The 24,531-nt window shown below is 37.3% G+C and overlaps 2 protein-coding genes across 6 annotated transcripts in view; both read left to right on the top strand.

Annotated features, from left to right (window-relative positions):
* Positions 1-18,569, top strand: part of LOC120459776 (activin receptor type-1) — a 97,796-nt gene extending 79,227 nt beyond the window's left edge. For all 5 annotated transcript variants that reach the window (XM_089133038.1, XM_089133039.1, XM_089133040.1 and 2 more), the window contains 3 exons: positions 4,028-4,225; positions 13,680-13,810; positions 16,884-18,569. In XM_089133038.1, coding sequence (XP_088989164.1) covers positions 4,028-4,225; positions 13,680-13,810; positions 16,884-17,018 — 464 coding nt within the window. In that variant the 3' untranslated portion in view covers positions 17,019-18,569. The remainder of the gene's footprint in view (positions 1-4,027; positions 4,226-13,679; positions 13,811-16,883) is intronic.
* acvr1c (activin A receptor type 1C) overlaps positions 17,858-24,531 on the top strand; it is a 233,698-nt gene continuing 227,024 nt past the window's right edge. The window contains exon 1 of the mRNA XM_089133042.1: positions 17,858-17,936. Within this exon, the coding sequence (XP_088989168.1) occupies positions 17,873-17,936 (64 nt within the window). The 5' untranslated portion in view covers positions 17,858-17,872. The remainder of the gene's footprint in view (positions 17,937-24,531) is intronic.

Genomic DNA, 24,531 nt, shown 5'->3' with positions numbered 1-24,531 from the left:
GCGGGCTAAAAACACACTCGTTTCTCATGTCGCCGCTGACGCATTTGCGCGGGAGAGCGCGGCCCCTTTCTGTAACGTAAGAAAGTTGGCCGCGACCTCAGAGCTGCATAACATTATTTGCGAGAGCCGGAATCGACCACGGGTCTCTGGCGCGAAAAACTTTGTGTTTTACCACTGAGCCACAGCAGTAAAGACACAAGCTGATACGCGCGAGCAGATAAGAGGCCGCGGGGGGCGGGCTAGCTCTCTTGTAAAGTAAAGAAAGCTAGCCGCGGTAAGCGGCTCGTCCCTGATACAGCGCGGGACACCGGCGCTGAGAGGAGATGTGTGCAAGGCATCTTTAAAAAGACGCTCGCTGCTCTTTTGTGAAGTTACACAAGCAAAATACAAATGTAAGGATACGTCGCCGGATGGCGTTAGCTCACAGGATGGCTGAAGGTGGCAAAGACGGCCGGCTTCCTCAGACTCTGTCCACGCTCGCTAAGAGATGCCTTCTCCACGGCGACACGGCTTCCTCTCGGAGATCAGCAGGTGCATATGGCCTCGCTGAATAGATGAAAATCGGAAAACAGCGGGAAACTCGCCTATTTATAGACTCGGGCCACGCCGTTTGGCGGGCTTTGATGCAATGAGAGCGTGTCTTCTTCTCATTGGCCACGAGTTCAACCGAGTTCCCTCATAGGCTGTAGCAGTTCTCCCTGAGCGAACCTATGAGCTGCTAGCTAGCCCGCTCATGGTCTGCTGCAGGGAACTGCGTTGACAATGGATACAAAATTAAATTTTTTGGCTTCAACTTCTCAGAAAAGATGAATCTTTCCCGTAGCGTAAGCTAGCTTACGCAATACGAGAGAACCTCTCGTAAGAGAACTACGCTTTTACTATTTATAAATTGCTGACTCTGTTACCCAAACACTAAGCGAACTCTCTGCTCCTCACCACGGCGTGTCTCAGGTGATGCGGTTATCACTCCGTCAAAGTAGCAGTGCTTTGCCTTCAGAGAATAGTTCCCAGGTTTTATACGGTTAAAAGATGTCTGGGTCTCATTTGACTTTGTTATTTGTACACTCTGTGACTATAAAAATCACAACATGTAAATAGGAAAACGTTAGCGTTATTTTGTCACTCATTTGGATTAGTATGAAAGCTGCAGCCATTCACATCCAGTCTTTGTGCTAAGCTAGGCTAGCGGTGGGTGCGTCAAACAGACTTATAGCACGCACGGAGATGAAAAAGGTATGTATGGACTTATCTAACTCTGGGGGATAAGGTGAATAGGCTAAAGTAACAAAAAGTCGGAGTGTTCCTTTAAGCATAAGTGATATGCAACTGTTATTTGGTCTGCAAATCAGAAACTACTATCTAAACACACAGTTATCCTTGAAGCCTCCTAATGCATGAACCTTTATAAAAAAAAAATACATAAAAAAAATCACATCAAATACCTTTATTTTTTAGCCATTTTTATAGTTATACAACATTTTTTGTTAGGCTGAATAAGTTAGGGCCATAATCATGCCAATAGAGGACAGATTAATGGGTTTTAAATAATTTATTGTAAATATTTTGTTGCCTACTTCCGTCTGTCAATCACTTGTCTGGTTTCTAATATTAAAAATCACTTGTTTGTTCCCTCAATATTTATCTATTGAACATGTTGCTCTTTATACGCAAATAAGTAGAAAGCCGAAGCGAGCTATTTGCTCATATAGGACGGACACTTTAAATGATGTCTTTATTAAATTCACTCTGACTCATTTTAGAGCTCCAGGGTTCATTTCTGGAACTTCAGGCCGTTAATAGAAGAAATCAGTTGTTTCCTCCTAAAACTCTAACAAAAACCCATTAGGTAGCTTTTAGCTAACACGTATCTGGGAACTCTTCCATACACAGGAAGTGGAACACAAGATTAGTTTTTGTACAGCACTTGAAATTACATACAGCACATTAAGAAAAGCAACATGTTCTTCTTAGTCACAGGATGTGAAAACATGTCCATATGGGACTATTTTTTCCCTGCATGCTCAAATTGTTTTTCAAGACCTTTGGAGACTTGTTGTTCATGTTTACTTAATTTCACATGAAATTTAATTAATTAATTCCCACAAGAAGGTGCTATACAACATTTAAGAAGGCAATTAGCTTTTTCCATCAAACTATGGTGATATAAATCTCAGAATATCCATTATGCTTTTAAGGGTGTATGCATATATTTGTCCAATTAAATGTTAAATTACAATATGATACCCTTCCTCTAACATTATAAATACTATCTGGAAATTAGTCTATTTGAAAGTGTAATCATTCCTTTCGCCCCTGGGTAAAAGATGTCAACTGTTGTTTTGCTGAGCTGTGGAAAAGAGCTGTCCTTCAATATGTACAGTCGTGCTCAGAATTAATGGGACCCCTGGTAAATATGATGAAAACTGGCTGTAAAAAATAATTCTGCATTGTTTATCCTTTTGATCTTCCATTCAAAAAATTGGCAAAATTCTAACCTTTCATTGAAGCATTTCTCATTGAAGCATTTTTCATTTCTAACCTTTAATTGAAAGTGCGAGTAAATCACACTATGAAATAAATGTTTTTCTCCAAAACACTCTGGCCATAATTGTTGGCACCCCTAGAATTTTTTATGAGAAAAATATCTCTGAAGTACATTCACATTAATATTTAATTTTTTAAGCACATCAGGGTGACTAGGAACATGAAATTGTCCAGCTATGACTGTGAAGGAGTTTAAATATGAGGAAGCGCAAAGGTCAAATTCCCTGAATCATCCATCACAATGAATAAAACCAAAGAACATGGTTCTGATGTGCATCAAAAGATTGTTGAGCTTCACAAAATAGAAAGTGGATGTAAGAAAATAGCTAAAGAATTGAAAATCCCCATTTTGACCATCAGGACAATAATTAAGAAGTTATAATCAACTAAAGATGTTATGATTCTGCCAGGAAGAGGACGTGTGTCTATTTTGCCTTAATGGACGGTGAGGATGAAAGTTTGAGTGTCCAAAGACTCTTCAAGGATCACAGATGGAGAATTGCAGAGATTAGTTGAGTCTTGGGGTCAGAAAACCTAAAAAAAAAAAAAAAATCAGACAACCCCTACATCCCCACATGTTGTTTGAGAGGGTTTCAAGAAAAATGCTCCTCGCTTATCCAAAAACAAACTCCAGCATATTCAGGTGTCAGACACGACTGGATCTTCAAACGGCACAGGGTTCTGTGGTCAGATGAAACTAAAAAAGGGGCTTTTTGGCAGCAAACCCAGCAGATGTGTTTGGTGCAAACAGGGATGAAGAGTACCCCATGCCTACGGTTAAATATACTGCTGGATCTTGTATGTTGTGGGCCTATTTATTTGCTGGAGGTCCTGGACATCTTGTTCAGATACATGGTATTATGGATTCTATCAAATACAAAAAGATAAAAAATAAAAACCTGATGCCTTCTGCTGGAAATCTTATAATGGGCCGTGGTTGGATCTTCCATCAGGACAACGATCCAAAAACAAAAATCAACACAAAAATGAGTTACGGAGCACAAAATGAAGCTTCTGCCATCTGTTATCTTGGCAAAAGTTTACAGATCTGAGGTTGCAAAAAGTTTTTAATAACAGGGTGCCAACAATTATGGCCAGAGTGTTTTGAAGAAAAACATTTATTTCATAGTGTGATTTACCCCCACTTTCAATTCTTTTGTTCAAATGAAAGGTTAGAATTTTGCCAATTTTTTGAATGGAAGATCAAAAGGATAAACAATGCAGAATTATTTTTTACAGCCAGTTTTAATCATATTTACCAGGGGTCCCATTAATTCTGAGCACGACTGTACATCCTCAATTTTAATAATAAAGACATCAACACATGGAAGAAAACGACTGAGTGGGCTCATCAAACCATTTTATGGCATCTTTTAAATGTAGAATGCACTCAAGCAAATGCACGCAAATGCAAAGCTACAGTACTGATAGATATTGTGTTATTTGATAATGATTCTTTTGGTCACACATTTGTGTTCTTCAGGTCTTGCTGTGATGCATTTTCAGGACACAAATGAGCTGGATGTTGGGAATAATCCTAAAGTTGGGACAAAACGCTACATGGCACCTGAGGTTCTGGATGACTCCATTCAAACAGATTGCTTTGAGTCTTACAAACGAGTTGATATCTGGGCCTTTGGACTCGTGCTGTGGGAAATTGCTAGAAGAACAGTTAGTATTGGTACGTATATCTTTACATCTGCTTCACATACTTAACATGGTACGTATATATTTACATCTGCTCAACATGTAGCTTCATGCCAAGGTGGGGAAATTATCCTGTTAAACAATTATAAGATGGTCAGTTTTAATTGCTATTTGCATCATGAATTACACTTAATGAGGAGCATGTCAACAAAAGCCGAAAAAACGAAATATTAAGAGATTTTGAGATCGCATGGCACTGAGTTGGTACAGGATGGTGAAAGTGTTTCTCAGCCAGTCGCAAGATATAGCAAAGATCTAGACTATGCTCTGGAAAATCTCTGATTATGTTAGGGGCACTGAAGACATTCACTGAAATACAACTTTTGAGGAGAAACAACCATCTACTCTGATCATGTGAATTGATGAAAAAAAATAGTAAAGTTCCTTGAAGAAACTTTGAAGAATGGCAAGTGAACCTTCCTTCAAATACATTTTAGCTTAATCTTTTAAGAGAGGTAAAGAATCAGAGTCATCCACATCCAGTCCTTAAGCCTTGAGACCAGAGAGGGATATAAATGCGCTGTTTGTCCAAAGTATGTTACAGATATAACAGTGATTGTATTGATCCTTCGTCTCTCACTCTCTCTCATACAGACACAGACACACACACAAACACACACACATACTACTCGAACCTTCGTGATGACACCCAATCATAGAGCAGAGCATCAACTCTGCGTCATCATTTCTAAACTCCTGTTTTGTTCCGTCTTCATTAAAACACCCTCCTGAGATTTAAAACGCAAAACGGACCTGCAGTGTTTCTAAACTTCTCTGTTTTAGGTCTTCATTTTTTCCGTTTTAGTCTGGACGGGAGGTGCAAACGTAGCAAAAGGTCTCAGTTTTTAAACGAAAACACAGTAGTGGGGACGGGGCCTTAGTATCACACACTACTATATCTTTGACATTTTTGATATGGTCCCATAATATGCTTTGTGCCTTTCCATGCTGTATTCTGCAATAACATCAGTGGCCATGGCCTTAATAAGCTCAAACTGCTGCATGAACCTGCTCCTGCTGATCGACTGTCCTGCACAGTTCATCTCCAAACCTAATCAAACACACCTGCCTTTAATTTTCAAGTGATCCTGAAGACCTTAATTGGTTGTTTCAGGTGTGTTTGATTAGAGTTAGAGATAAACTTTGCAGGACAGTCGATCGACAGGAGCAGGGTTGGGCACCCCTGATCTAGAGGGACCACCACTTTGTCTAATGTCAGTTGAGGGTCCATTTGTAACTCTTGGCAAATCTCATGATCTGCAATTCCTGTACCATGTACCATCTGATGAATCTGTACCATATTCCTCTTAGCTTGCATTGAACTCGCGGTATTCAGCCAAATCATCGAAGCATCTCACAAAAGCATCAACAGTCTCTCCTGATCTTTGTGTGCACTGGTGAAAACAGGCCCTCTCATATATAACGTTCCTCCGGAGAACAAAATATTTATTAAATTTGCCAACAACAGTCTAGTAATTATTTGCATGCAAAGCTTCACTAAGTGTGAACGATCCGAATATCACTTCGGCATCTTTACCCATTGCATAAAGCAGGGAATTGACTAGTACTTCACCGCATTCCTTGTTCAGCTTCATTGCGATGGGAAACCGTGGGGGAACCGCTGTATCGCAGGCTGTGCAACATTGATGTCATCTCAAGGCTCATTTCAGTTCTCGTCCGATAGTGTCAGTACATTTTAAAAATGTTGTTGAATATTAAGTCTCCCCAACTAAGTAAGCCAGAGGCGACAGTGGCAATGATTCCAAGGGACATTTCTCAGTTAACAGAGTGGAGAAAAAAAACTTGGCTCAGTCAGGGGGCCAGTTCTCCTCTGGCCAAGGAACGAGCAGGGTGTGATTATGATTCCAGGCTGAATCACAAGTCAGATGTTAGATTGTGGATTGGTATCAATCAAAATATTGTATCCAGTTCCTTCTGCTTGAAAATCAGTTTCATCACACTGGTATGGAGACAGGGCCGGCGCGTCCACATGGGCGAACTAGGCAATTGCCTAGAGCAGCGCTTGTGTAAGGTGCAAAATTTGTGCCAAACGGCAATGAACAATTCACAAACTAGGTTATTTATATGATTTACTGAGCTGCGGCCGTCCCGCTCTCACGAGTCATGACCGTTTTAGCTTCTGCCGCCCCCCCAGCACCGCGAGCCCCTGCATGCACTAAATGTGTAAGCTAGAAGTGTTAATATTTTTCCTTGTAATAATGTATGATTTGCAAAAATAAAAACTGCTGCATCTGTGTTGGTGAGAGAATCAAAGTGTATGCGCGTTGTGCACCCGCTACATTATGGCCAAGCATGCACCCTTAAAATACCATTATTAACAACGTGCAACGTGCCACTGACTTTAGACTAGTTTTTTTTTCGCGTTATATGTATATGGCATGGCATGTTGGTCTTTGTTTTTTTTGTTGCTGGTATACGTTGCAAATAGAGGGGCGGCAAAATCGTTTTTCGCCTAGAGCGGCAGAAGTGCACGCGCCGGTCCTGTATGGAGACAAAGCTGGCCATCACGGTCTGTGCAGAGGACTTGTCTGGTTCTCCTGGTCTTTGCATTGCACATCACTCCATTATTTCAAGAAATTTGACTGAATAATGAATAATAATTGTAAAGACTGTTTGGGTTTGATCAAGGGGGAATTTGCATATCATAATTAATAATTGATAATTAATAATTATTCATACAGATTTGGATCAGACTAGTCTTACATGTTAATAAATCTCCCATTGAGGAAAGCTTTGTCAATTTTACCCGCATGCATGCATGTGCAACCCTGCAAGTAACCACAAATTAATTGTAATCAATTACACTGACCACGTTTTACAAGACAGGTAAAATTAATTAGCTCAATTAAGTTATAGAGTTTATGAAAAGTAATTCTGTGGTGGCGCATGAAAGTATCTACTATGGATAACAATGTAGGCCTAAACGTGGTGGATAGGGCTGATATCTTGGGTTTATTGTCGATGAGACTCGCACACCAGCGCACAGTTCACTGACTCCCACGCAAGCATATTGATCAATGAGTTTGAAACACGACTCAATACGCGGTGAAATGTGCGTTTGTTTCTCTCCGTGTTCTGCACTGGTGTGCGAGTCTCATCGTCAATAATCACAAGCCAAAAGCAAGCTGTCAGCTATCATATTCATGTGTTAACCCTATACAGTATAGCCTACCCTACATACAGTTAGGGTGATATACACGACTTAAAATGTGATATTGCCCACACAGCTCTTGCGTTTCGTTTGGTCACATTCCAAAAGGTGTCATCGATTGCTCATGTCTGAGTTAATACACGCCCCCCTCATTAGTATATGGACAAAGAAATGTTGGAATAAATAAATGTGGAAATAAATGAATGTGAAAATAAATAAATGTAGACATAAAAACATAAATACATAAATGAATGTAGAAATAAATAAAAGTGGAAATAAATAAATAAATGTGTGAAAAAATACAATTATACATAAATAAGGAAATAAAAGTATAAATACTCATTTATTTGTACTATTTCACATTTCTTTATATATTTATTTCTGTATTTATTTATGTATTTTTGCTTTTTTACATTTCTTTGTATATTTATTTATGCATTTATTTATTTTTAATTAAGTCAGCTTTGGCATTCCATAACGCAAGCTGTGTGGGCAATATCACATTTTAAGTCGTGTATATCACCCTAACTGTATGTAGGGTAGGCTATATAGGGTTAACACATGAATATGATTATTATACCTTTATTTAACCAGCAAATCCCATTGAGATTAAGAATCTCTTTTACAAGAGAGACCTGGCCAAGGTAGCAGCCAAATCACAACAAATAAACAAGTTACATTTTCATGATAAAAGAAGCTAAGAACACAAATGAGTTAAGAACACAATGAGACTCAAGAAAAACAAGAACATGTCTCCATCACAACATTCCTTACAGTAGTTTTAAATTCATTAATTGACATAAGGGTTTCTATTTTTAGCTCTTTTTGTAACCGCTGGTTGTCATTGACAGCGACAACAACTCCCATGAGCCCACGCTCTTTCCCATCGTCATCAAAGTACGTCTTTTGTTATTATTTTAAATAAGTGACCCCTGGTGGCCAAAAATCGCATACTGTAAGTTTAAATCAAACAAAAGTGGCTTGATTTAAACGCATTTAAAAGTGGCAAGATTTAAACGCAGTGAGCCACGCATCTGACGCCATGCATTGGAGCACAGAAGCATCCTGCCCATTCAAACAGCACCGGTCGTGCCCGTGGTCGTGGTGATATTTCCCCCTGTAAATTGATTTTATTTTTATATCTACCCAACCCTTATTAAATAGGTAGGCTAGGCTGTACATCATCATGTCAAGTTCTTAATATTAATCGATAAACTACTAAGTTATAATAATATTAAGGCACTCTGGCTGTTATCAGTAAAATCAAATTAACAAAAGTCATTAAAAGTCAAAATCTTAATACAGAATGCATGCGTGAGAAGCGTGGCTGGCTGCGTTTGATTTTAGAATAATTCAAAATGTAGGCTATGTCTTGTCTTGTGATTAATCAGTATCTGAGCAGCATCGATGGGTTGCATTTTAAACATTTGAATTGTCATCTGTTATGCATACGAAATTAGGAAACGCGGATGGAAACCGCGTATTGAGTCGTGTTTCAAACTCATTGATCAATATGCTTGCGTGGGAGTCAGTGAACTGTACGCTGGTGTGCGAGTCTCATCGACAATAAACGCAAGCTATCAGCCCTATCCACTACGTTTAGGCCTACATTGTTATTAATAGTTGATACTTTCATGCGCTTTCATGTCCAAGTATCTGTTAACCCTATATAGCCTTCCCTACATACAGTTAGGGTGAAATACATGACTTAAAATGTGATATTGACTCTGTGCACGAGAAAAATGCTAACTTCCGCCTTGAGGGCGGATGTTGGGTACTTCGGTTCCGGTTGCCGTTGTTTACATCCTACATCAGTGGACCGGCTATCTAAAGCTTAGCTATCTAAATATATTTGTCTAAAACTATGTTCGTTTGTTCATTGTCAAGTCAACCAACACAGTTTTCACTCATATTTGAGTGGAGCCAGGCGCTGCTGCATTGTGAAAAGTAAACGATATTTCACATTTTGTCACCGCACCCAAGCAGTCGCTTTACAGAGTGGAGCGTTGCGTATCCATGACAACTAGAAGGAAGTTTTTAGGCTACTAATTATTTATTATATTATACCCTTTAAACAGGAGAAGCCCCTGGGTTTAGAACCTATTTTGAAAGGGAGACCTGTTTAGAAATATGTGTGAACAGCCTAATATGTGTTAAACAGCCTAACTTGATAACGAACGAACCAACGTCGGATACCTTTACTCCCTGTATGACATGTATAGTGGTTGTCAACACTGATCTATATGACATTCTATATAGATAGTGGTTGTCAACAACATAGCCTCTGAACATCATAAACAAAACAATAGCCAACACAAACTGTTCTGGAAAATGCACTTTCTAACGCATGATTTCGCATTTTATAATGTATAGAGAGATATAACAGTTACCAAATCGCATAGCTTGAGCACGTAGCATGGCAACATTAATGTCCGAGTGATTCCACGTGTACCGCGTATGTACACGCCGTCAAATGTCCGAGCGAAACAAAACAAAATGTAGATCTACATCTGGGGAGCGATATTTATTTTTTCCTAGGATGGTAGGAGTGACGGGTAGGTTGGGGTTGAGGTAGGTCATATGCTATATATATATATATATATATATATATATATATATGAAGAGTTCAGATGCAAAAGCCTCTAAGTGCCATTTGAAATGTTCTTCTAAAATTATCATTTTTATCAAGCTTGTATATTTAATTTCATTAATTTCACTTAAATGGCAATGAAGATTACCTATTAATTGTCATTTAAGTGAAATTACTGAAATTAAATACACAAGCTTGATAAAAATGGTCATTCTAGAACAAAATTTCAAATGGCACTTAGAGGCTTTTGCATCTGAACTCTTCATATATATATATATATATATATATATATATATATATATACAATAATAACGTTAAGTCAACGGTATTCATAAACACGCTGAAAAGAGATTATGCGTGTTGATAGCATGCCAAAAATACGTGATACGTGTCATACATACGCAATTTCATGAGATCAGTCTGAGCATGGATATTGTTGTGACTTAACGTTCCCTTCAAAATGATGCAAATACTGAGAAATGTAATATTTAAACCCCTTCTCTCTTGCTCTGGGGAGCTGGAGGAAAATCATTAGCCAGTCGATGAACATAATCGACTGTAATATTCGGCAAATGTTCAAGACATCTGGAGAAATATACATCCTCTACGTCGTCCATCAGGCTACCGGAAACTAGACACCCCATATCGGTTTCGCAGCCGGAACTAGCATATGCTAACGTGCACATAGTCCATTGCCTGCACAGCTCTTGCGGTTTGTTTGGTCACACACCACAAGGTGTCACTGTGGCCTCAAAGCTTCAGAAATGCCACTCTGAGCTCGATTGCTAAAGTCTGAGTTAAAACACACCCCCCTCATTAACATACGGAGAAAGAAATGTTGGAATAAATAAATGTGGAAATGATGAAATGTGGAAATAAATAAATGAAGAGTTCAGATGCAAAAGCCTCTAAATGCCATTTGAAATTTTCATCTTTAATGATGATTTTTATCAAACTTGTATATTTAAGTTCAGTAATGTCACTTAAATAACAATTAATAGGTAATTATCATTGCCATTTAAGTGAAATTACTGAACTTAAATATACGTACAAGTTTGATAAAAATCATCATTAAAGAAGAAAATTTCAAATGGCATTTAGAGGCTTTTGCATCTGAACTCTTCAAATATAGAAATAAAGAAATGTGAAAATAAAGAAATGTAGACATAAAAACATAAATACTGAAATAAATGTGGAAATAAATAAAAGTTGAAATAAATAAATGAATAAATGTGTGGAAAAATACAATTATACATAAATAAAAATAAATATGGAAATAAAAGTATAAATAATCATTTATTTGCACTTTTTTACATTTCTTTATATATTTATTTATGTATTTATTTATGTATTTTTGCTTTTTTAAATTTCTTCGTATATTTATTTATGTATTTATTTATTTTTAATTTAGTCAGCTTTGGCATTCCATAGTTTACAGCCTGGTGGCAAATAGTTGTTTTGGTCTATATCGCTAATTTTGCCCTTCATGACGACTGTGAGGGGGGTGAATTTTTTTACAACTCATCTGTTTAAATTATATTTAAGCCTTAAAGTTCTGCATAATTAAGGGCGTGGCCGTTTGAGTGACAGGTGCCGCTGCTTTCACTGCTAGTCGTTTGTCTGCTGTCTGTTAGCGTCACCCTCAACTGTGTTTTTGCTTTTTCCGGGATTATTTCACACAATTTAATACATGTATTATACCTTCGCCCGTGCACGCCGTTGGATTCCGTCGTGTTGAGTATGGAGAGAACAACCAGCTCTGTGTTTCCAGCTAATGGATGTCTGATGATTTCAGTGCGTTCTCTCCGTCCATGCAATAGATGCACACCCTTGAATGAGCGTGGATTTCTAGTTCATATAGCCTACTTGAACTTCTGGGATAATGGCTTTGGTTTGACCCATCTGAGAAACTGAGAGGAAGCCAAAATCAGATTGTAATGGACTGAATTAAAGCTCTTTACGAACTTGACGTGAGATGCCGACTGACATGTGCTTGCGTTGAATCACTGTCACATGCACAAGCTTAGAGCAATATTGTAAGTAACTAATAGATTTTTAACAAGCAGAATAATAATGCATCACGATGCACATAGTTGACAGCTTGTATGTTGTGAGAAATGTGTGTGATCTGTGTTATGTACTTGCCCCTTGTGAGATTAATAAAGTTGATAAAAAAGTAAATAGCCTCACTTTTAGTTACGTCTTAACTGTTATAATATTTCGAAGGGCAAAAACATGAACTTTAACCATTGGCTTTACTTTTTCAATCAACTCAACTGTCAATTCACCGCGAGGGCAGTAGCATATAGTATTAGTACCTCAGCTCCACCCGCATCCTGCCTCTTTGCCCATTTTAATTTATCCGGTAGTGACGAGAGGTGACGCACTGCCAAGATTGCGACGGCCGGCCCCGCCCACTTTAGGCTTGAAAAACGCTCTTCAGAAACCTATGGGTGATGTCACGGATACTACATCCATATTTTTTATAGTCTATGTTGTTTTCAAATCCCGGCGGTGAAGGTTAAGTCGCCTGGCAAAAGTCCTTACATAATAAATAAACATTGTCCAAAAGAGTGTTTGCTTGTGCATGTGTTATTTGGCTTCTACCCCCTTTACATTGAAAGGGTCATTACAGTACTGCCTTCAGAGGCCTGTCTGATACCCTCAGCATGTCTCATCTAAAATGAATCCCTATTGCTCCTTTTTTTCCTAATGGCTTCAGTACTCTATATATAGTCAGCAATGCTGGCGTTCCTGATGAAGCTGAATTTTTCACCTTACGGTTAGCACAATCAATGCTCAGTGATTATCTGTGTAATTTGTTAACCAGTGAAATACTGTTGTGTATGGGTGTAGGTTTGATTTTGAAATTGGTGGGGACTTACCCAGAAGCTGAGGATCCAAGAAACGATTAGGATAACGTATTAAGGTTTTTAGTCTATATTGACCTTAACAATAGCCTGTGTTGAACAATAAATTATGGAATGTTACATGCAATGCAATAGTCAATGTGTCACTGTCACTACACTGTCTTGTTCATTGCTATTTGAATAATCCAAATATGTCTGTACATGTCATTAACAGAAATGAACTGTTGGTTTATTTGTTTCACAATAATATAGACATAGTCCAGTTTGTCCTGGTGACATATGGCACACAGCAATATTATTAGGTCTCACTTGTGCAATTGTCTCCTAAGAGCACTGAAACTTATTTCAGCCCCAGTTGATAAAACTGCACTGTCACTGAATCAATATGTGACACGATTTGCCTGTATTTTCTTGCTCAGAACTGTTGATTTTTCCAGTTTTGGAGGATATTTGCAGCTTCTCACAAACAAATATGACCTCTCAGAAGTAAAAAAAAACAAACAAAAAAAAAACAGTCGGACTAGCAATGTGGATTTGGGAGGCGGGACTAAAGATCTATTAACTGTTTGTGTGCCAGGAATTGCACATTTTTTCACAGAACGCTCTTGTAAGAGATTTTTAATCTCATTGACATGCTTCCTAGTTAAATATGTGGAGTAAAATAATGAATGCATAACCATAAGTTACTGTCTAAATTCTATGCCCCTACTGTTGTCAGAAATAATGATCAGCCAGTATCATCAGATCTTATTATGTGTGATTTTCAAATGTGTGTTTGTTTTCACTGATTGTGCAGGTATTGTTGAAGATTACAAGCCCCCATTCCATGACGTAGTGCCGAGTGACCCAAGCTTTGAGGACATGAAGAAGGTGATATGCACAGACCAACAGAGACCAAACATCCCAAACAGATGGTTTTCAGATCCAGTAAGTACTCTACCTGCTCAAATTCCTGTGCATATACCTTTACAAATCAAGTTAATCAGGCTGTTTGTAAACACTAAATTTAAAATCTTTGATAAAAATTACAGTGTCTTAACAAGATCCAGTGGCAAGCAATTTGTCTTTTCACATTGGATGCTACAATGCTGCCAATCAGAACATTTGAATAGAAATTACATGGTTATAGCTGGTTAGGAAAACGGCTGTTTTAAGCCTAGTTCACACTACATGATTTTAAAACGTCGGGCTGAACTGTGCGGTTCACACTACATTACTTGCTCTCAGTGAAATCAGAAGTGATCAAGTTGTTTAGCTGTTCACACCAAACAACACAACGTGAATGATCCACAACAGTAGGTAACTCACTACACGAGTTGACAACACACTACATAGAGATATAGGCATGATCGGACGATAAGAGCAAATCATTTTTGACTCTAATGAGAGCTGTTTCAGTACTATGGTACGGTCTAAATCATGAAAATAATCAAATAAATAACGAGTTGACAACAACTCTGTCACCCAATGATTCTATCTTGTCTACAAACCAAAAATACAACGAACAAAATAAAATGAACCAGAAATGACGCGAAACAGCACGTGCGCCTATAGACCCCTTTTGCGCCGACGTCACAGTTACGTCACGGCGCTAGCGGGAGGCAAAACAAAGTGCAAACTGGAGGCGGCCAATACAAAACAGCACAGATTCGGCTACATAATGACTTAAATAATTGTTACTATTATTAAATGTCATCTTGTTGTGTTGTTTGGTGCAAGAATTGATGAAAAATGAATATGTTGTATCTGGAACTTTTATTTCTAGAAAATATTCACATCATCAAAATCGCACTGTAATGTCACTCTTTACATTGTCGTGGTCTCAGCGCTGGCTCTGCAGAACTGTGGATCGTACACACAAGTCTTTTACAGGACCATATAGGCATCTAAAGATTTATATGCCCTCAGTTTCTCTTTACGATCGGTTTCTCTATAAGGTAGGTGTAGAAGTCAGGCCACTCACCCGAGGTAACGTACGTTAATCCTGTCAGATCGTCCATGCATTGAGTGAGCGTGTAGGCGGCTACAGGTCGGCCAATCTGGTTCTGTCCGTTAAAAATAACTTTTGAAAATAACAATTGCGGTCCTGGACACTGAGTGACCTTACACATTAAGATAATATCGGATTTTCTCCAGTCATTGTTAAAAAACAAGCTAACAATCCTTGCTAACTAGAGTTAGTGAAGCGTCCAGATGGATCTTTCTGCCTCCACCTAAGCTCCGCCCACAAAAAACGTCACCATGTTTACCAACTGTAAAAGGGTCTATACCCAGCAAAGAAGAGAACACAACACAGAAACACTGTTGCTGCACACTGCGCAACGATATGCTCGTTCTTAATTCGTTCTTAAATCTTAGTTTTTATATTTTTTTTTTGAGAAAAAAATGCAAAAAAAATATATAAAAACTAAGATTTACCTGGTGTCCTCAACCCATGCGTTGCTATGATTGGCTGTACTCATGACATCACTGAGGTCAAGTCGCGCGACGGCTCTGGATATTTAGCAGGCTAGATATTTTTCTGGGCTCGGCGACGCGTCTGTGAGCGTTTTCGCTGTGTTGTTGGCTCTTTCATAATAACAGATTGCAGGCGTTCATCGTCCGCTAATCCCCCGCGATTTGCACGCGATAACACCCTGACCTGTCGGCGAACTCAACGATTTGCAAATCGGGCATAAATCAGGCTTAAAATCCTGTAGTGTGAACTTGGCTTTAGCTGTGTGGATCTTCATTGACCTTGTGATTTCTATTATGATCCCAAAGCTAACAATTTGATTTCAAAACAATTCTCATTGCATCTTGTTCTCCCAACTGTTTTTAGTAATACACACTAGGGCTTAGCATTGTCACATCAAAATTTCAGTAGCCATTACAATGGAATGCAATCATTGATTTTCCCAAAGATAGCTAACTAAAGATAAAAAAATCTATTACAGTGCTATAGCACTTCCTTTTCCCCATTTAACTTCATTGAATATTTAATTTATTTATACTATTCAATTAAAATTACTTATTACTAATTACAAATGAATAATTAAAACAATTGTATGTAATCAAGTAATGTGTCTACAAACTAAATATAGCTTCAAAATATATAAAAGTAAAGATTAATAAATAAAGAACAAAGAAACAAATTAAAAGCAATAAGCAAAGAGTTCAGTATGAGTGCTTTAAATATCAAAAAGTTTCCAGACAAGAGCAATGAGTGATGCAAGTGCATATTGCTCACACAGTCTCACACAGCCCCCCCACACAGTGCACTTTACCAAAACACAGTTTTATGGAAGTTTAGATATTTATTTGAGTTTTTGTGTGTGTGGAATTCACAGTAAGCAGAAGATGGTTGTCAAAATTAAAAGCAAAATGTGCGGTTCCAAAATGATTTCAGGGTCGATACGGCAGTTCTTAAGCTTTGATTCAGAATTACTAAGAATAAATAATGTGAATCTGATTTTTTTTCCCCCATCATAAGGCAGTATGACATTTCAATCACAGTAATTTATGAGTGATATTTCCAAGTAAGTATATACATTACAAATAGTTTTTTTTTGTTGTTGTTGCCGGAAATACAAAGTAAACATGGTTTTATATTTAACTACCATGCATTAATGGTTTTTATTGGATAATTCATTGAATGAAATACTTTCAATATGAAGGTATTGAACTTAATTTAATTTTTGAAATATAATGGGCCGATATCATAATTAAGAATTTCAATCAATAAAAACATAGGGACATTCTAAAACATTCATTAATAAAGTGAATATTGATTTTTATTTATTTATTTATTTATTTATTTTTTTAATCATTGTGTACATAAGTACAGTACTTAGTACAAACCTGTTAGAAATGACTGGCGTGCCCTACGGGTGGACGTTCCTATGAAGGTGTGAGGTCACGTGACATTCTTATTACTTTCTATTGACGATTCCTACATCCGTTGCTTTGTTTTTCACCCTCACATTGCTTGATTCAGTACTTTTTTGTTTTTATTTTTCAGACTTTAACATCAATCGTTAAACTCATGAAGGAATGTTGGTACCAGAATCCATCAGCCAGACTTACAGCATTACGCATCAAAAAGACTCTGACAAAAATTGGTAATTCTCTGGAAAAAGTAAAAATGGACTTATGAACTGCTTCCTTATGGAAGAACCTAAAGGCCTTTAACCATGCCCAGCAGATGTCTCATCTGGAGAACAAACCGGAAAAAGAGATTATCCTGACTTAGTGCTCTTATAGAGGCACATCATATTTATTTGGAGTTTACAGCGGGGGATAATTCATTACAATTATTAAACAGATGAGAATGTGGCCTCAAATTCAAACTTAAACTACCATAAAATCTTTATTTATAGAGAGACAGTTGCTGTAAATAAAGCAGTTGAAGTGAGAGGATGTTTTTTTTTTGTGTGTGTTTGAGTTTGTTATATTTAAATTTCTTAGTAATTTGAGCCCCTGAGGAACTCTCTGCAAACCCATGTATATCCATACTCCTTAGCTTTTCTTATTATTTTCATAACAATTAAACAAATTTTTTCCTAAAAAAAAAATTTATTCATTTTAATTTAAAAAAAACTGGGGGGAAAACGACCTGTTCGATTCATCCAAATGATCCACGAGTATTTGTTGAAATAATAAACATCACATAATGGTCTTTTATTGCTTAAAAGCCTTCAAAATAAACAAACAAATAAATAAGTAAACATTCTGTACTTCCTTTACTGAGGTTATTAGAGTTTCCCAATCAAGCTGTTTAGGTTTGCTGGTGCACCCGCCAACCTTCCATCTCTGTCTTTCTCTTTCTGTAATCCTCTTACATTGAGCCACAGGAGGAGGAGCAATTAAGTCTCTCTCTACGTGTTCAGTTGCTCTGGGATTTATTCAGAGTGGAGGAATGCTAGCAGTCACTGTGGAAATGCAGCAGATTAGAGTCATGGTCATTTTGTCCGTAAAGGTGGATGTAATGTGCGGAGAGTGACAGATGTCATGTCTTATCTCAGGTGCTCAGAAGTGGCGCTTTTACTCTTCATTTTTGTGGAACTCACTACAGGTACAGTTTCTTCCCTGTCAGCTCTTTCTCTACTCTTTTGAACTTGTTTTGAGACAAAATAAAAGTAAAAAGAAGTAAGAAGTAAATTTTTGACTGCAACATATGCAAGTAAAGTTGAGTTCGTCGTCACAACAAGATTTGTGTGTAATCTTCTTACTGTATTTAGATGACCTTACATTCTGTTATGATTATGCTTAACTTACTGTTTTAGACGGACTCTGAGCATTATGTAATGAACTGGTTAAAGTCAAAAGATCAAAACATTAGTGTCTGGTGTTCACATGTGTGTTTGGTTCACAGAAAAGGAAAGACAGGTGTTTACTCATTAAATACATCTTTAAAGGCTAATTCACACTGCACAGGTAGATGCCTATTGCCTACCAGTGGTGTTTGTTTTTGCCAACTGAACATGTTCAATCTTCATTTGTCTGGTCGTGGAATGTCTGAGAAGTGATGTTTCTGCATTGGTTAGAGTTTGTCAGCAGTGTGTTATCTTTAAAAAGGCAAAATCTTTAAACCTTAAAAAGATTTACTTAACACAGTCATGAGCAAATGGCAAAATACAGTATTATATTTTTTATTTCAATGCAGTTGGAATGAAAAGCAGCTGAAATAAATGAAGAGTTGTTTGAACTTTGTGTGGAATATTATTAGTGAATTTTTTTTTCAGTGTAATTTAGATGTTTCAATATAAATTGCCATAAAAATCCATAAAAACATTTGGTAACTAAACAGAATTTCATTAAGTTTAATGACGTTACAATATTTACATGACTCTTTTGCTATGTTTTTATTATTCCTTGACACAAATTTCACAATTTCAATTCATAAGATTGCAATTTGATTCCGATATTCAATTTAACTGATTAATTTGGATAAATATCAGGTAAAGTATCTACATGTTATATTTTCTCAAGGTAAAAGTCTTTCAACTAATGCTAAAAACAGGGAGACCTGTCAGCTGGTATTATTTTTAAAGGTTAAAATTAACTACTCCAATTACTATACTGCGGTATTTATAATAATATCGTTATAATATTGTTAATGATATGAGTAAAATATATAATAAATATGTAATATGGTGCATATATTTAGCAAAATACTCGTCTGTAGGTAATTTTTCTTGCTAACATTCTATGGTATTAAACGGCTTTCCTGAGGTATATGTAACGTTGGATGACATTTTGTTCTCCAGCTGTTTTATTGGTCTCTTTCTGCGGCTGAAACACAGTTTGTTGATTACATAACACATAATACATACTATTGCACGATTTTTCTGTGAGAAAATTACACAAATTATTAATATATATATATATAAATATATATATACACACGCTCTCTTTCACGCCTAATTTATAGAGAGAGAGATTGATCCGTTACAGCGAATTTCTCTGAGCAGAAAATTACAAATAACTGTCCATGGATAAAATGGGGAAGAAAAGAAAAGGTGGAGCTGAAAAGTTGTTCCGAGCATTAAAACAAACAAACAAACAAAATAAATCAATAAAACAATCCAATATTGTTTATTTACAAAAACGAGTTCCTTGTTTTATGTTTTAAAACTTTAATTTAAACATTTCATAATTTAAGATTGTGATGATCCTGTAATGTTTAAAATTGGGTAATTTGCATGTGATTAGTGTTTGAGAGAAATTTAAATTAGCTACCTTTACCTTTAGATTTTGTAGCTATATGTTCATTGCAGATAGGACTAACATACACTACAAATTTGCACCTTTTTGTCCATGTGGCTTTCTGGGCAGGTTTTATGATTATTAATATTAATTGTCTTTGGATATTTGCTTTACACTTACAGATATTGATTTCAGAATAATCCCTAATCTGTTTTGTCTCCTTTGTCTCATTTTATCTCTTATACACTCTAAAAAATGCTGGGTTGTTTTAACCCAATTTTGGGTCAAATATGGACAAACCTGAAATGTTGGGTTAAAAATGTAATGTAAAAATTTAACCCAACGGCTGGGTTAGTCCATATTTGACCCAAAGTTGGGTTAAAACAACCCAGCATTTTTTAGAGTGTACACACAAACTCTATTTCACATACATACACAAGATCATTCAAATGTACACACACACACAAGCCATCTCCCCCTCCTACTCATAAAACTCTGCTGAATATATTTTCAAAAATATAAATATTTTCAATCTTGATTCAGGGGTTGTACAACTGAGTGGTGCAGCACTGCTACGTGTTGTATCTTACACTGCACCAAGATGATACCCCCTGATTTGCTGTCTTCATAGTTTTATATTAATAATGTTGTATGTCTTAAATGTTTTTCTGTTTGTTTTCCCTTGTTTTTCAAATATGACCTAATATTTGTTGAGTTACTTAAAATAAATGTTTAAGTAGCATTTATTTTTACTGTATAATTTTATGCTTTAAGTGGTGTTAAAAACTATTCTGTACATTAATGAGCCGATGGTGGACTGCATTGGGCCAGAAAGTTCAGAGACACTTTTTGGTCCCAGTCCGCCCCTAAGAACGGTGTCAAGTTGACTGCCCTGCATAAGGATTTATATAAAAATATAATGCAGGCCTGTTATTTTTATGCCCAGAATACTGAGTGCTCAGAACCTCCCAATCCTTCGGACTTGTGTCTCTGCCGCCTTGCGCATATAGATCAATTTATATTATATTTAGCTCTTTTTGAGGAAAATTGGATTATATCCGGTTGTCTACGTTATTATGATTGGAAATAGGCCTACGTGTCATTTGTGTTTTAACAACTTTAAACATCTTTGTGAGAGAATGAAACCTTTTTAAGGCAAGGCAAAGTTTTGCGGGAGCCTTGTGTTTGAATTCTTTTAATTATTTTGTGTCCATTATTTTTCCAACACCACTCGCAAACAAACTAGATCTACTCAGTATTCTGTGCATAAAAATAACAGCCCTGCATTTATATTTTGCAAATTTATGTTTGTTTGCGAGTCGATTTTTTCCTTTGCAAAGCAGATTGAGTTTGTTTGCAAGTCGAGTTTTCCTTTGCAAAGCAGATCGAGTTTGTTTGCAAAATGCTGGATTTGTTTGTTTAATTATGGTACATAATTCCCTCCATAGGACACGGTGTAGGAAAAAAATTGGCATAGGAGACAAACAAACTCTAATCTTTTGCATTCTTTTGTCTCCCATCACAATTTTTTTTCCAACACCATGTCCAATGTAGTGAATTATGTGCCATAATTAAACAAACAAATTCAGCATTTTGTAAACAAACTCGATCTTCTTTGCGAAGGAAAAAGCGACTCGCAAACAAACAGAAAGCAATTTGCAAAAAATAAAGGTCAATTTGAGCAAAAATGTAGTGGAGTAACCAATATTTTGTTTGTTTGCAGATTTTTTTATATCTTTTTTTTCTGTTGATGAGAATAAACAAAGTCCTTTTCTTGATATTTGCAATTTTCTGCTGTTCATCTCAGAAAATTGAAAGGATCTTTCCGCTTGGCTCCTGACACAAATGGTTTTATGCCAGCCTCGTTACATACACAGGTCGCGGAAGAAACTATGAACGGAATTATCTAGCCTGGATGCCAGCCCGAACTCCGCCCACGACATTTTTTGGTCGGGAAGTTCGGTCTGGACTCGATCCATTGAGGAGTAATTATGATCAGGCAAAAAATGTTCGCGCCAATCAAATTGCCAAGGCGGGCTTTATAAGATGATGGATAAATGATCTTCAGGGACGTTATCATCACGTTATCAAAGAGCGCTTAACTGGTTTCCCTCAAAGATGACTGCTGCTGGAGAATTGAGATGTATAGATTCCGCTGTCGTGTCTGTTGTAAAATGAATCGACAGAGCATTAATTTTAATAGACGGACAGAAAACTGCAATCAAGGCATTTGTCGATCGGAAAGATTTTTTTTGCCGTCCTTCCTACATGATTCGGGAAAAGTGTAACTTATCAGCTGGCTCTGACGGTCGCTAAGAAGATGGGACGCAATGAAAAGCCTGTGGTCGTTGTGGTTTCCCCTTTGGTCGCACTCATGGAGGACCAAGTAAAAGAAGCAACACTCGTTATTTTACTTCTAAAATAAGTAAGTTCTGTTGACAACTGTGAAATGCAAAGTAGTTGCCTTACTGCTTTGCTGTGATTGGTTGTAGGTCAACCGACTGTCCAATTGAGTACAGAGTTTTTTTTTTTTCCTGGTTCGATTAAGACACGCTTCATAATCAAAGCCCTATGAAGCAGTTTCAGACTCATATTCTCACTAGAATATGAGTATGACAAAGTCAGGCTAGGAATTATCATTAGTCATCTGTCATTGTCTGTACCGACACCTGTGTTCCAGAATGACATAATCGTTGACACTAACCTGGACATGCTACTTTTGACCGAAACTTGGCAGGTGCCTAATGACTTTTTGAACTTAAATCTCGTCTTAACGCCACCTGGGTACATCTTTTTTTCTCAACCACATTTTCACTGTACTGCCCTACAAAGGAAAAGTGCAGTAACTACGCAAACAAAGAAATGGAGAAAAAGGCCTTTAAAGTTTTTATACCAGCCAGTCAAACATGTTATGGATAGATTGTGTGGTAATGCATCTCCGAAACGGGACATAATTTAACCCATATATTTTTTTCACAAGACAGAACACATGTCATAAAAAGCCCATTACAAGTCTTAACTCATTTTTGACCAAATGTGTAGTTACTGCGTTTTGCCTTTGTAGGGCAGCGTAGAGGTGGAGGGCTGGCTGAAGTTTGCCGTGAGACTGTTAAAATATCCAAGATCGAGTTCCATAATGTTACATCATTTGAATACCTAGCGCTGAGAATGACTGGCCAAATGTCACTGGCCGTAATCTTAATTTACCGACCTCCAAAAATTCCCTCTGACTTTTTCTCTGATATTAGTGAGTTACTTACTCTTGTCTGTTGTAGCCATTCATCTGTGCTTGCTGCACTCTAAAAAATGCTGGGTTGTTTTAACCCAACTTTGGGTCAAATATGGACTAACCCAGCCGTTGGGTTAAATTTTTACAATACATTTTTAACCCAACATTTCGGGTTTGTCCATATTTGACCCAAAATTGGGTTAAAACGACCCAGCATTTTTTAGAGTGTGATTTTAAAGGGGTCATGTACTGGCTTTTAAAATGTTTAGATAATGTTGTCTGAGGTCAACTTATGACGTTCGCCTGTTTTTACATGCAAAAACTTCAAAATGAATAATAGGCTATTTTCTACCCTAGTTTTGAGCCTAGCTCAAAAACGATAGATTTTTATGGGCGTCTCACACTGAAGACTTGGAAGTAAACGCCCACTGCTGTGAGTGGATAACAGTTTAGCATATTATGAGTTTCAACTCACTCGTCAGTGCACGTGGGCGAAATTGTTTTGAAAACTTCCAATGTAGTAAAATGGCAACCGGAATTATTTGCCCATACATGTTCAACCCAGAGTCCATGTGTTGCACCATTCCTGTCGGATCCAATATAAAAGGTGCAGCCCTGTTTTTTAATTTTAATCGGTCTGCAAATCCAGTCTCGGCCTGCGTCTTGTTCACAATGCAATCTTAAGTGAAATGAAGTGAACAAACAGACAATATTTTACCCACATCAGCTGGAACGTCATTAAAAATAAAGTTTAACCATGCAGTCTTATTGGAATCCAGAGGAAGGTTATGTAGTGACTGTCTTCTTCCACAACCAGGCACTGCACATTATTTTGTAAACGGCATGTTTATTGCTCGGTAGCTTGATCCGGTTTGTCATCATAAGGTAGGCCTATGTTATTTAGCTCTGAGTGTAATGCGTGGATCGGTAGGCGGGGCTAAAACGGCCGTGTTGATATAGGTGTTGATCTTCTTCCGCTGGGGTGGTGTTTTATCCTCTTTGTCGTCATAGTCCCCCACTAAAACAAGTCGTTTGCTGAGGCTGGTGTCAATATAAGCTTGTATTGGACTTACAAGGACGTTTTCAGTTCTGAAACTTAGGATATTCTTATAATATGATGACCTCTTAGATGTCAAAAGCTTAAGGAAAATTTTATTTCTCAGATCATTACCCCTTTAATATACATGAAAACACTGCACAATGCAAATAATTGATGTCTGTGCTGGACTGTTTCAATTTGACTCAGCATGTAACTTTTGCTACTCCAGAGGTCCACTGGATCTCATATGTACATCTGGTTTGAATAATATTCTTGTTAGTGGCTCTGATTTTGCATTTTCAGATCATAAAAAAATAAACTTCAGTTGTAGTTTTTCAGTATCTATATCACCTCAGAAGAAAATGCTGACTTATCGTAAAATCAATTCTGTCAATTGACACTACTTTCTCTGCTTCAATAAGGGCTTCTACTTTGTCAGAATGTCCAGCCCGTTCTCATTCTTTAGCGTCACATAGAACGCTATATGACAAAATGGCGCTATACTACGCACATGGCACCCTTTATCGTTAATATTCACGCGAACCCAAGGTGTCATAAATCCTTTCGCGTAATATGAGACTACCCTACCCTACCCCACACCTAAACCTAACCATTACAGCGCGTGTTATATTAACGATAACGGGTGCCATGTGCGTAGTATAGCACTGTTTTGTCATGTAGAGTTGAATATGA

The sequence above is a fragment of the Pimephales promelas genome, chromosome 7 (genome assembly GCF_988280905.1).
Source record: "Pimephales promelas chromosome 7, fPimPro1.hap1.1, whole genome shotgun sequence".
In the NCBI taxonomy this organism is placed as follows: Eukaryota; Metazoa; Chordata; class Actinopteri; order Cypriniformes; family Leuciscidae; genus Pimephales; species Pimephales promelas.
This window is presented reverse-complemented; position numbering and strand designations above follow the sequence as displayed.